General features: G+C 39.5%; 1 protein-coding gene across 1 annotated transcript in view; it reads left to right on the forward strand.

The window, feature by feature from the left end:
- The window catches only part of ipo11 (importin 11), a 132,051-nt gene continuing 118,152 nt past the window's right edge, over positions 1–13,899 (forward strand). The window contains exons 1-2 of the mRNA XM_085475716.1: positions 1–125; positions 6,933–7,082. Of these exons, the coding sequence (XP_085331842.1) occupies positions 6,945–7,082 (138 nt within the window). The 5' untranslated portion in view covers positions 1–125; positions 6,933–6,944. The remainder of the gene's footprint in view (positions 126–6,932; positions 7,083–13,899) is intronic.

Below are 13,899 nucleotides of genomic sequence, written 5' to 3' on the forward strand. Positions count from 1 at the left end.
CCTGCTGTTCTCCCCGCGCCATTCCTACAAGCGTGTGTTTCCACCTCTCATTACATTACCACTGGCAGCGCTTTAGCAGCCACTGTTACAAGCACAGATTCTGTTTTCTACTGCTTTTCTTTTAGGTGAGTCCAGCTTCATATGTCTTTGTAGAAATATTTAATTGGTTGCCAGGACAAATACTACTGACGGACGTTGGTTTGGATAGAATAAGTTCAAGCTTGCTAGCTAGTCAGCCTAAAGTTAGCTTTGGTGTTTTGGGGTATATGCACGATTATGAACTCTGCCCACCCCGGTTCTTTAGTGAGTGAGCGGTATTTTGATTATAGATGACGCGCACTGGGGCAAGACTACAGCAAGTTGGACTATATAATCCTACAGCAGTAGTAAAAGGCAAATGTGAATCACATTAGTTTAAAAATTCTGCCCCACTATTACCCCACGCCACTGAGCTTGTTTTGGTTCCTTCTGTGCTTCAGAAACAAACTAACCCACTGCGTAGACATGCTAGCGACTGCGTGTGTACAATCATAACAAATCCTTGCTTTGACTAAAGGCCTGTAGACACATATAGCTATATATAGTGTAAAATGTCCAGGCGTGTGTTACCGTAGCTTTAGTTGGAGGTAAATCAGTAAATGTACCGATAGCCCCTGCAGTTGCCACCCTAGCTTTCTTGTCAACCGAGCCAACATTTGACAGCAAGCTAGTGTTAGCGACAGAAGCTACGGCAAGTGCAAAACAATATTTAGCTGCCTACCGCTGGATTAGCCTCATGTGTTGGCAATTTACGCGTGGGTGATATAACCCCCAAATCATATCACGATATTCAGGTAGTAGCATTTCATGTATGTAAATTAAGGGGTATTTTCTATCATTTTCCAATTAGCTGTTGTCAAGAGTGATTACTGAAAGAAGGTGCCAGCAGCCTTAAATCCAGTGACACAGCATATGATTTAAAGTATAAAATAACACTTTAGCTTAACAGTAAATAAAGTATCTTAACCTTGTAACGCTTCAGAAACTGCACAGCATCGTCAGATAATAAAACTAGAAAATATTTTCTGCGTGGGATGATCTCTCCTGCGTTGAGCTTTTTAACAGAATGCGAAACGCCCAGCTTTTCCACCGTGCAATTTTACGTCCATCTTTTGCTCTTCATGTGAACTAGTGAGGGCTACAACAGTGGTAATTGGAGTGATTTGTTTGAGTCACACATCATTAGGTGCTGGTATAATCTTCCTTTGTAGCTTGGCTGTACTCAGTGGCCTGTTTCTGTCTTAAGTGGCAAAACAAGTTTGTTTCTTCTATCTTCAGCGGGAACAGCTTTCTTTCCCTCTTTTGTGCTTTGTTGGAGATTATTGAAGTAGCTACCTTTTGAGCTACTAAATAGCAATTTGAGGTTGACACATTGGTCTTGCTCCTGCAGTCAGACTTGCCCCAGGTTTGTCTCATTACACTCACCAAGGACCGTGAATAGTTATGCAGATTTGGATTGTGGATGAACAAGTTTAAGGTTGTGACTCTTACAGTGGTAAAAACAAAAAAAGCAGTATGTGATCAGAACAGAGCACATTCTCATACTGTATGTCACTGTAGGGAAAACAAAAAACTGTCTTAAGTGCTTTGTTTCTTTTTGGGCCGTGGCGTTTTTTTTTTCTGGTAAAAGTTAAAGCATGTGTCATGAAAAAGAATTTTGGTATATTACAGTGGTCTACTTACTACCACCATTTTAATGATGTCTTTAACTAAAATACCCACCAAGAGTAAGCTAGATAATCCTGAAACTATCTTGAGATTCAGTTTCCACTCCGGAAATTGCCACTGAAACCATATTTAAATCACTTTAAAATAGTTTAAAATGTTGCTCTGTAAACCTTCTTTGTATAAAACAGCCGTCCACGACAGTGAGATTATCAGTATATCAGTAGACAATGTCCTAGCAAACCAGGCAGCTCACACAGGTCAGTTTTCTAAATGGATGATATTTTATTACATTACAGAAAAGATAAGCACGACTTAAACTCATAATGCTACTGATTGAAGTCAATCTGCAGATTCTGTGTTATCAGAATTTGTTTCAGTAATGCTTTAATAATGTATTCCTCCTCACCAGAAATTTGTCCTATAACATCACTAACCATAGGAAAATAAGTTATTATATTAAAGCATATATTACCTAAATAAACATTTTTAATAGATGGTATTTAATAGGAACTGCCTGGCAAAATCACAATGCCGTCATTGTTCATCCAAAGGCTTATTTCATTTGCCACTACATGCTCACTTAAAGCCCTTCCATTAGTACCTACTCAGGTCAGCTCAGCAGTGCTCGACATGGTTTTTTAGTACCTAAGGTAAACTTGGTGTATACCTTAGGTACTATGTGTGGGCTACCTTGGTAACCCCAAGTCCAACGGATGTAACCTTTTTGTATTTTAGTATAATTTTATTGTTTTGTTGTTAAATTTGACTGCAGAGAGCGGAACATCTTTATTTACCTTTTGATCAAACCTCAGCAGTATTGGTCTTGCATGGGGGAGGAGTTTGGGGACAGAGCCTGTCCTCCTGTGCTTTTCTCAGAGGGTTGAGTGTAACGTTATTAGCTGCTACTGCTGGAGCCAAGACTAGGCTCTCTGCCAAATCCGCCCTTCTATACAACATTTCAAAAACTGGATTTTATCCAAGTTTCAAATTTTTTCCCTCTGCTTTGCAAGCATTTCAGTGCTTGAATGCTCCACATAACACTCATTGTCATTTCGGTACCAGCTGAGTTTCTGTTGCTGCACCCTGTTTTTTTTTTTTTTTTAAAGCTTTTAGACTGGATTTAAACTCTACTAAACTTTAAACAAGAGAAGATTAAACCAAAAACACATTTTTCTTTTTTTGTATCATATTTTTTTATTTTATTTTACTGACTAATCACTATTTAACTTTAGTTTCTGCAGTAAACATACAGTACTGTCTAAAACTCTTGAACCAACCTTCATTTCTGTTGCTTCCAATGAGTTGGACTTTCTTAGTGTTTTTTTTTTCCTTCATGGCCTTGAGTGATAGTTCCCCAGTATTGCTACAGGTCTGTCTGTCATGACCATTTTCAGAGGAGGGTATTTTTGTTGACCGACTTACTATGACCTATGAAGCATTCATGTCGAAAGAGGCACCCAATTAAAGGGATAAAGCAGTGTTATGTCTACATACAGTGGTGTGAAAATAATGTTTACCCTCTTCCTGATTCCCCTGTGTTTTGCATATTTGACACACTTGCATGTTTCAGATCATCAATTTTTTTTTGTATTAGATGAAGATAACCCCAATGAATACAAAATCCAGTTTTTAAAAGATGATTTCACTGATTAAGGGAGGCAAGTTATCAAAATCTACCTGTTCCTGTAAAAAAGTAATTGCCCCTCCTGTTAGATCATGAATTAACTTTGACCACATTTTTTTGGAAAGCTGAGTTCAGTTTTACTAAACACACTCGGGCATTATTACTGGCAGACCTGCTGAATCAAGAAATCACTGAAATAGAATCTGTCTGACAAAGTGAAACAGGCTAAAAGAGCTCTAAAAGCAACACATCATGCCACGATCTGAAGAAACGCCTGTGAAACGAAGTCACTGAAATCTGTGAGGCGGAAAGGGTTACATATAGCCATTTGTAAGGCTTTGGGACTCAATTGAACCAAAGTGAGAGCCATTATACACAAATGGAGAAAACTTGGAACAGTGGTGAAGCTTCCCAGGAGTGACCGGCCTACCACAATTACTCCAAGAGCACATCGACGTCTCATCTAGGAGCTCACAAAGTACCCAGAACAACATTAAAGAACCGCAGGCTTCACATGTCTCAGTCAAGGTCAGAGTTCATGATTCAAAGAAAGTGACTGGTAGAGCAGGGCGATATAACCAAAAATATTTCTCACGATATAGATTTGAAAATTTGCGATAACGATATAACTGACGATATAATTGACACTAGAGAAAATACTTTACAACTCCACAATTTTATTAGTGCAAAAAAACCCCCATCAATGTATTTTCACTTAAACAAGCAGCTGTTTTTTTACATTAAAGTTGTATAAAAACGTAACAGTGCAAATTCCTTGCTGACAGTTTAACCAAAAGGCATTTCCAGTGGAAATTGGCCGACATATCCTCAGCATAACCATGTATAATATCCACAAAACTTAAAAAGAGGCTATACACACACAATACGGTAATATTTTGTTGAAGCACAGTACGTATCACTCCGCGAGGCTCCTGCCTACGATAGCCGTAATGCCCCGACAATCCATCAAGCGGTGTGGGTTCGTAGCTTAGCAAAGTCGTACTAAAACATTTGACAGATTTTCGAGCGCCGTGTACGACATAAAATCGTTTCGAGGTCAGTAAACGCAACCAGAATTCATACATAAGGCACATGGGATTATAAGGGGCACGATTTTCAGAAAAATCAAAGGTTTGATTTTAAGTGTGCCGTATTTACCAAACAACACGGTAATAACGACGGTCCGCTGGCATGCTCTACCAAAAATAGTGCTTTGTTGTGTATCTGACGGACGAAAGCTAAACCAGTTCCACACCACTGTCGTTGCACCATTTTTACAAACCAATTCTGGTTCATCCGTTTCATTCAACGATCCGCTTTCGTCTCTGTGGACTGATGAGACAAATGTTGAACTTTTTGGAAGGTGTCTGTCCCATTACATCTGGCATAAAAGAAACAGATTTTCAGAAAAGGAAAATCGCACCAAAAGTAAAATATGGTGCTGGTAGTGTAGTGGTCTGGGGCTGTTTTATTGCCTCAGGACCTGGAAGACTTGCTGAATTCTGCTGTCTACCAAAACATCCTTAAGTAGAATATCCGGCCATCTGTTTCTGACCTCAACTTGAATATTGAATAAAAAGGCAGTTCATGCTTGAAAATCTTACAATGGGGTTGAGATGAGCCAAAATTCCTCTCTGTAAAAGACTCATTGCACTTGTTGCTGGTAAGAGTGGCCCAGCCATTATTAGGTTTAGGGGGCAATCAGTTTTTCACACAGGGCCATATAAGTTTGGATTTTTTTCTCTCCCCGTAATAATAAACACCTTCATTTAGAAACTGCTTTTTGTGTCTAATATTTAAATTTGTTTGATGATCTAAACATTTAAGTGAAACAAACATACAAAAATTAGCAAATAGTATTAATAGAAGGGTGACTGTCAAGACGCCATACTTAAGGAAAGAAAATAGAAATAAAAATATGACGTAAGTTACAGATGTCAAAACAAGGGATTTTTATTGGACTGAATTATTGGATTCTTTGGAGTGAAATCCTTTTTTGCCATTTCTGATTCAGTTTGCATGGAGATGGTCAGGAAAGCGTTGTCAACAGTCACAAGAGTGGAATGTGAGTTGGAAATGAAAGTGTAGAAGTACCCCTCCCTGTAAATAAAAGGAGAAAATCTTATTTGTCAAGTGCTTTGTGAAAAATAAGTGAATATTATAATCAGTTGGCTCTGCAGAATGAGCCTTTCATCCTGCAGATGAACTTCGAATTCCACCGTCTTAGACTGCAGCTGGTGACAGTCCTTATTCTGGTCTGCAGGCTCAGTAAACTCACTGTAGCGGCACTTGAATCAGTAGTCACTTTCTGCAGTTTCCAGTTGGAGTGACCCTCCAGTTCGCAGCAGTTCTGCTTCCACTCTCAGAGAAAGCAGAAACCACATTGCCACAATAACAACCTGGACACTGATCGCAGATAGCATCATTTACACAGGCAAATAAGGGGGGGAATAAGCTCGAATTACTTAAAGTATACTTGGTAACTCTTATTATGTCTGGGTGGCCCACCAAGGTAAAGTTTATCTGTGAGGAAACGCTTATCAATTTGTAGGTGAATGTTTATCTTAAATCAAGATAACTGTGCTCACAAAGTCGACCTTCATTAATGTCTTTAAAAATTGACTGGTACTAGTCTTACTATAATCAAAATTAATAATGGTAATGTATAATGCATGGACTGTGCACTACAATAATTATACTTTGTAATGTGAAAATTGCACCGGCCGCAATGCTCCTGATGCATTCTTAATGCACATGTAGTTACAGACGCACACAGTGTTTTGTGGTGCAGGATATTTACTTTTGGACTGTAGATGGCAGTCTTGTTGTTCCCTATGCTGTTTTTCTAACCTAGTCATGAAAAGTCAGCCACCATACTACTAATGATTTCACGGATGGCACTTAGTAGTATGGTGCCAATTTAATATGACTGGTTTGTTAAAAGGATTATTTAAAAACGTTTTTAATGTAATGTATTTGGAATAACACTAATAAATGTATTTTTTTATTCATATTGTAAATGGCTCATTTTGTTTTGTACTGAGGAGAGTGTTTTAAAAAAAGGGAAACAAAATCTGTTAATCCCTTCATGAAAGGTTGAGCTCATAATGAAGGATTCATGTTATCAGTGTAGGCCTGGTTAGGCAACAGTTCATTATTCAGACTGTGAAAGTGACTCAGGTACTTCCTTTGAGACTGAAAAACACCTTTGGACGTGTGAAGCTGGGGTGCTTGAATTCTATCTGGGACAGAACAGCTCTTTGTACAGCCGAGATGACTGTCAGTGTTTCTATTAGGTGCGCTTCTCTTTATTCGGATGGGTTTGTTTCTTTCCCAGTCAGTTTGACAGTGATTTCAGCACTGCTTGATCTATAATAAAAATAAGATGGAAAAAGATGCAGCCACAGACAAAGCAACAGAAATTCCTTGTACTGACATTTTTTTTTTGTAGATGTAATTTGACTGCATCAGCTTTAGCTACACTGAAACAATTTTGAAAGGTTTTACTCCCAGCTCAACCAGAACTTTTCACGGACAGAAAAAATAAATTCTGCTTTCTGTCTGTCTTTCCTTCTCTCCCTCCCCTTTTGTTTTCCTTCAGATATATCCAGCTATGGATATGGACAGTGCCAGTTCAGTGGTGCTGCAGGCCTTAACCCAAGCTACCAGTCAGGACACAGCTGTGCTCAAGCCTGCGGAGGAGCAGCTCCGGCAGTGGGAGACCCAGCCAGGCTTCTACTCAGTCCTTCTGGTGAGGCCATGATATCAAAGAAGAGAAATAAAGTCTACATCAAAACCACTAAAACTAATAAAGATCTTAATAGGGTATTTTGCTGAAAGTTAGATGCCACCGGGTTTAATTTATCTGCTGAAACGTATCATTTTAGGGCTTCTTTGTTTTCAGATGGATGGAAATATTTCTCTCGGCATTAGAACAGGACACTGAGGAGTAAGATATTTTCTGTTTTAACAGTCTGTCCAGTCACCTTCACACGAAAGTAACTAACAAGTTTTTTTTCTTTTTTAACCACATCAACTGTCAATATGCAAAAGCATGTGTGGTGACAAAGCTGGTAAACAATGCCCTGACCGGCACCTACCACTTGGTGTCTTTTCACCACAAAGCCCTTGTGGATCCACAGTGGATCCTCACACATTTTTGTTTGCTGTCTAAACCATACAATACAATACAATGAGATGGATTTCACTTTCATCTCTCTCTGCATTTTGTAAATAAATTGGCTCAGGTTGTGTTCTGCAAGGGTAAGCTCGAATGATTATTACATTCATGGAACAGTTTATTATTTTCCTTTATATTTGCCAATAATACACTGTAGATTTGTGAGACAACACTGCATGCGATTTCCTTTTCACGTTGGAAGTCTCTCCGAAAATTCCTTTTGAAACTACTTCTCCACGATGTGAAATATAGTGAAACTAACGATAGCCTTTGTTGTCTGTCTCCTCTCGTAGTCCTGTTGCGTCTTAGACACGGGATATGTTACATTCCGGGTTTTACAGTGACATGATCTTATTATTCAAACATTGATGATATTTGTTGATGTTACAACAGTTACTGAATGAGCCATGCTTCTTGCACAATGAGTACTATGGGTGAGGTCTAACAGTACATCACGTAATATTAGATGCATTAGGTTAGACTTCCTCTTTTAACCGTATTAGAATAAAACATTTTCACAGCTACTTAGGGTGTCATCTTGCAAATTATCTATCTAGTTATGCTAATGCATCCATGCACACTTTAGTAACCTTTAGTAAGTCACAGCAATTAGTAATGTGTAAGTTTGTAAAGACAGCTTTGTGAGGTGAGGTACACAAAGTAATTTGATGTTAGCTTCTGATTATTCCGGTCTTTATTTTGGGGTGGGTGTTTTTTTTTTTTTTGTTTTTTTTTTAAAGGCAGTAAATGTAGTTACCACTGTTGTGCTATGTGACTAAAGATGCTGAGCTCTCTCTCTTTGGAGAAGCATAAGGATGGATCCCTCCGGATGATGATGCTGCAGGTATTGAATCAGTGCTGCAGTATTAAATTGATGATGACCCTGATGAAGGCTACAAGCGGAAACGTGCTGCTTAAGCAATAAAGGTCTTCTGTATACTCAGTATTGGGAAGGTTACTTTTAAAATGTATTCCATTACAGATTACAGAATACATGCCCCAAAATGTATTTTGTAACATATTCCGTTACATTACTCAATGAGCGTAATGTATTCTGAATACTTTGGATTACTTAATGTATTATCATGCTTTTTACAACTACATGAAAGTACTATTGTGTGATTTTTATTACTATTACTGAAGGCTACTCGCCATTAGGGCTGCCACAAACGATTATTTTGATAGTCGACTAGTCACCGATTATTTTTGCGATTAGTTGACTAATCAGATCATGCATCCATTGGACGTACAGCTTATTGCACCAGCATGCATCTGCTCTTATATAACTATCATTAGCTCTGGGAAGACACAAAGGACGACTGTTTGCCTTTCCTGGACTGCGCTGTGCACATTGAAGAGAACGGCAAACTCAACATCGAAGTTTACCGGAAGCCCACACACACGGACCAGTACCTCCTCTTTGACTCCCATCACCCTTTGGAACACAAACTTGGAGTAATTAGGACCCTACACCACCGGGCAGAACATGTTCCCTCTAAGCCTGAAGGAAAAAAAGAAGGAACACACACATGTAAAGGAAGCACTCGTGCGGCTATCCTAAATGGGCGTTCTTAAAGTCAGCAAAGAGGCACAGAAAAGAAGACCAGACACCAGCGAGGGAGGATAAGAAGGACAGACGCAAAGGACAGACGCAACAACATTGTCATCCCCTATGTAGTCGGTGTATCAGAAAAACTCAGTTTTCTCCAAGCACGACATCCCAGTGCATTTCAGACCCAGCAACACGCTCAGACAAAAACTGGTTCACCCGAAAGACAAAACGCCAAAACACAAACTTAACAATGTGGTGTATGCTGTACAGTGCAGCGAGGAATGCTCAGACCTCTACATTGGAGAGACCAAACAGCCACTTCACAAGCGCATGGCACAACACAGAAGAGCCACCTCCACAGGACAAGACTCAGCAGTCCATCTGCATCTTAAGGATAAAGGACACTCTTTCGAGGATGCCAATGTTCACATTTTGGACAGAGAGGACAGATGGTTTGAAAGAGGAGTCCACTGTGAGCGACCATCTTTGAACAGAGGCGGGGGTTTACGACACCAACTCTCTGCCATCTATAATCCAGTTTTGAGATCCCTTCCCAGACGCCTTAACGCCCACTCACATCCTGGGCCATCTGACCTCAGGAATTCGCATGATAAGGTGGGGCCAGGTTTCACAATGAACACACCCGAAACTCTGGCTGATTGGGACCCACACCCAGTTTCACACCTTGGCTCAGGCGATTAGAGGATCATCAGGGGGTCCTTTTGTCCCTCTGTGGGGGGTTACTCCTACTAGGTTATATCTGGGACTCTCCACCATTTGACCTTAGAACTGAAGAAGCTTCTCGGATGAGAGGTGAAACGTCTTCAACTTAAAGAAGTCCAGACGCTTTTCTTTGCAAGCTCCTTTGACTAATAAGAGTAATATTAAAACTAACCAGCTGCCGCCATTGTTGGAAACTGAGCTGGGCTGCGCTATGAATTCTGGGACAGAGCTACTTCTTCTTCTTTGGGGTTTAATGGCAGCTGGCATCCTTGTACATGCAGTGCTGCCATCTTCTGATTCAGTCCATTATTACACTCTTAAATCCTACTACTTATTCCTGCGTCTTTTGGGATCTTACAAAGCGTCAAACGACGCGTCGACTATTAAATTAGTCATCGACGATTTTAACAGTCGACGTAATAGTGACTAGTCGACTAATCGTAGCAGCCCTACTCGCCATACCAATACCAACTAGATTTTTAAATTGTAATATATAATGAGTAACAGTAGGTTGACATTAGGTAAGGCTGCACTTTTTGCAGCAATCTCGTACGGAAAACTATTCCGCGCGTATATAAAACAGGTCCGTGGCTCCGAACCGCAGTAAAGGAACCTCTGACTAATACGTCGGGTTCCGTGTCGGGCTCCGTGTCGGGCTCATAGCCAAAAACTAGCCTTACTTTGTTGTTTGGGTCAAGTTTGCTAGTGAGAGACAGAGAGAGGCGTTGAAAGGCTGCTCCACCAGAACTTATTGTTTTGGAGGAAAACACGAACACAGAGTACAGTCGAGTCTTAAGAACTTACTTAGAACTGGGCTATACTGCCCATGAGGCTACATTCTTTAGGGCTATGCCTGTAACACTCTGCCTATTGCTTTCATATTAAATCACTTTTTGTACAATAACTTTTAATTATGCGGGCCGCAAGTGGGGGTAACATGGGCCGCGAGATTGAGACACAGGCATTAGAGCCTCTTAATATGTGTTTTGTTTGGGTTTCCGCCGGCGTAGAATTACCAAAAATAGAGAGGGGACAGCCTAACATAGGAAACAGGAAAAGACCGCCATGTAATCCTTTTAATTCAACAAAGTAACTGTATTCTGAATACCACCTTTTTAAACGGTAACTGTAATGGAATACTGTTACTCATATTTTGTATTTTAAATACGTAATGGCGGTACATGTATTCCGTTACTCCCCAACACTGTGTATACTACAGGTGTTGCTGGATCTTCCATCTCTTTAGTAACCAGTTAGCTCAGGAAAATAACTTTTAGATTTACCGGTACAGCACTTAAACTGATGCAACTAATGTAGATACCTAATCAGCAAATTATATTACAGCAAGTCAGCGCAATTAGGCATGTAGACATGACCAAGATGACCTGCTGAAGTTCAAACTCAATGTCAAAACGGGAAAAAATGTGATTTCAAGTGACTTAGCTTGGCATGGTTGTTGGTGCTAGACAGCCTAATATTTCAGAAACTTTGTAATATCCACTGAACAGCCGCTCTCTGGACAAAAATGCGTTGTTGCTGCCAGAGGTCAGGGGAGATGGCTTCACTGCTTCAAGCTAATAGGAAGACCACAATAGCTCCACTTGTTACAATCAAGGTATGCAGAAGAGTATCTGAACACCCAATATGAAGGTGACACACTTGCCAGCTAAGAATAGGAACCTACAGTTCACACGACATCACCAAAATTGACAATAAAAGGTTGCCCCATACTTTGGGCCCCTTAGTACCAATTGAGCATTGTTTAAACACCCGAGCCTACCTGAGTAATGTGGTTGCCCATCTCCATCTCTTTTTGACCACACTTTTTTGTGTAAAGGCTGTTTTCGTTCTCATTTTCTGATTGCTGCTTCCAGTAGGAGTAATGCACTCAAATTCACAAAGATCCAAAGATTTCTTTTGATATAGCACTGTACTTCAGAGGCCTTCAAAGTCTTGAGATCGTAATCCAACATAGCACCTGTTGGGTGTGGTGAAATGGGAGAGTCACATTGATGTACAGCCAACAAATCTGGTGCAACTGTGTGATACTATTGTGTCTGAGGAATGGGGTCATGTTGTTGAAGCTGTGCCACAAAGAATTTAGGCAGTTCTGAAGTTTTTTGGTTTTTCCCAAATGCTTTTTCAACAAAACAAGGGAAGCATTTCTAGAAATACTAGTTTTCTTTAGAAAGCATAGAATACTTGTATTTACACACATTAACAGAATTATTTAAGAAAAATTAAATATTACCAGTGGCAATATTATCAGCTCTCTGGAAAACTAAACTTTTTATTGAGCACAAAGCACTGCTGTGAACTGATGTTTTAATGCTTGAAGCTTGTAAAATCAAGTTAAAACTGAAGGTTATCTTAAAAAACAGTATAAAAACTTGAGGAAAAAATATGATACTAAAAACAAAAGAAATCAGATTAAATCAGACTTGAGAAATAGAGTTGTTGGTGCTTACATATAAGAAGATGGATATACAAAGTTATCAGAGCGTATAGTGTATAAGTATTGAAAAATTGAAGAGAGAGCCACACAGTATAGAACAAACCTGGCAGAGGAAGGAAGCAAAAGATTTGAAGGACTCTAGAAAGAAAACTAGTGAAAGCTGTGTCTAAAGACCCCAGAACAAGTGCCAAGACATTAGTGGATGACTAGCAAAGTGTCAAAGAAGACTATCCTGCACAGAAATGGACAAAGAAAGGTTTGCAACCTTGCAGGAAACGTGTGAGACTTGTTTAAAGCTACAACAAGTCACAGCGGGCTGTTACCCAGAAAAAAAGGATACACAATACACAATTGTCTATTAGTAACAGGGAGGCTAATAGTAATAGTTGACCCTGGTAGTTTTTGTAAAATAATAACAAGCTGGTTTTTTGCATATCTCATATGTATAGGACCAACTATGAGATTTCCCTGAGGTTAGTTAGGACATAGAGAGATGGCGAGGCACAAAGTGAAAGTTCCTCCTACATGGGTGAGCCTGTCTCTTCCTGGATGCAGTTCAGACTTGTGCCATTTTAAAAGTGATAAGTGAATGCTAGCAGAGCCAGCCAAATAAGATTGTAACTTTTATGGAAAGGAAATAAATGTTGCTCATGAAACTGATGCATTCAGATGGCCTCAGATTAATGGAGGAGAATGCACATCAGAATGTGACATTTGTTTCTCTCCTTTAATTGCAAGTGTAGGATGGCCAAGATGTTAACTTTGACCTTACATTGCAAAAATGTAAAACACATTTTTTTTTCCCCCGTGTGAACTTTTAGACATAGGTACAAACTGTAGCATAATTGGTGGGGACATACAATCACAAGGTGATTTATTATTACATTTGTAATACTGAAAATCACCACAAACTTTTTCTTTAACTCACTTTAAGCGTGTGTGCTTTGATGTTTTGTGGAATTGGGGGGTGGGGTCATATTGCTAGACCCCATCTCAAAAATCCCATCTTGGGTCATCCTTAGCTTTGAGTTCAGTGTTATCTCTGGAGTCACAGATGATTTAAATTTTCACGAGATGTTCCTGATACCACGGTCCCTGGCAATTACGCCATGGTGTGCTGTGTGCGCGCTGTCTCATCTCATTTAGTATGATAGCGGTCTCTTAATCTCTCACCTCAGAGATGGTACAGAAGGTGTCAGTAAATAAAGAGCAAGGGAACCAAAGCAGCTGAATTACTGTTTCAGAGAGGAATCTGATGAGGATTTTGTTTCTTTCTTAACTTGCATAGTTAAATAAAAAAAACAGATGGATATTTTAGGTTTGCATTAAAGCAAAAGTAAAAGTTATGCTTTTTGAAAAATCACGTTGTCATTTTATCTCCCAAACTTGAAAGGACTAAGTTTCCAATCTTTGATGTTACTGTTCTCTCTTTATGGAGCCTCTGCCTTTGCCGTGTAAGGAAGAATTACTTTACACAGCAGTATTTTCTGTGGTTACGTTTTAAATCTCAGTGATTTTGGCATTTATGATAAGTAAAGCTGCATTAGTTTGGTCACTTGAGACATATTGTAACATAAAGTCAGTGTGACCTGGATTTTAACGGTGCTGTATCTTAAAGGGCTTGTAGCCATCAGAGTACTGTGTAGTCCTACTCATTT

Source organism: Copadichromis virginalis, linkage group LG12, assembly GCF_057382275.1.
Source record: "Copadichromis virginalis isolate Kocher_CV1m ecotype Utaka linkage group LG12, C_Virginalis_male_GT1.1, whole genome shotgun sequence".
In the NCBI taxonomy this organism is placed as follows: domain Eukaryota; kingdom Metazoa; phylum Chordata; class Actinopteri; order Cichliformes; family Cichlidae; genus Copadichromis; species Copadichromis virginalis.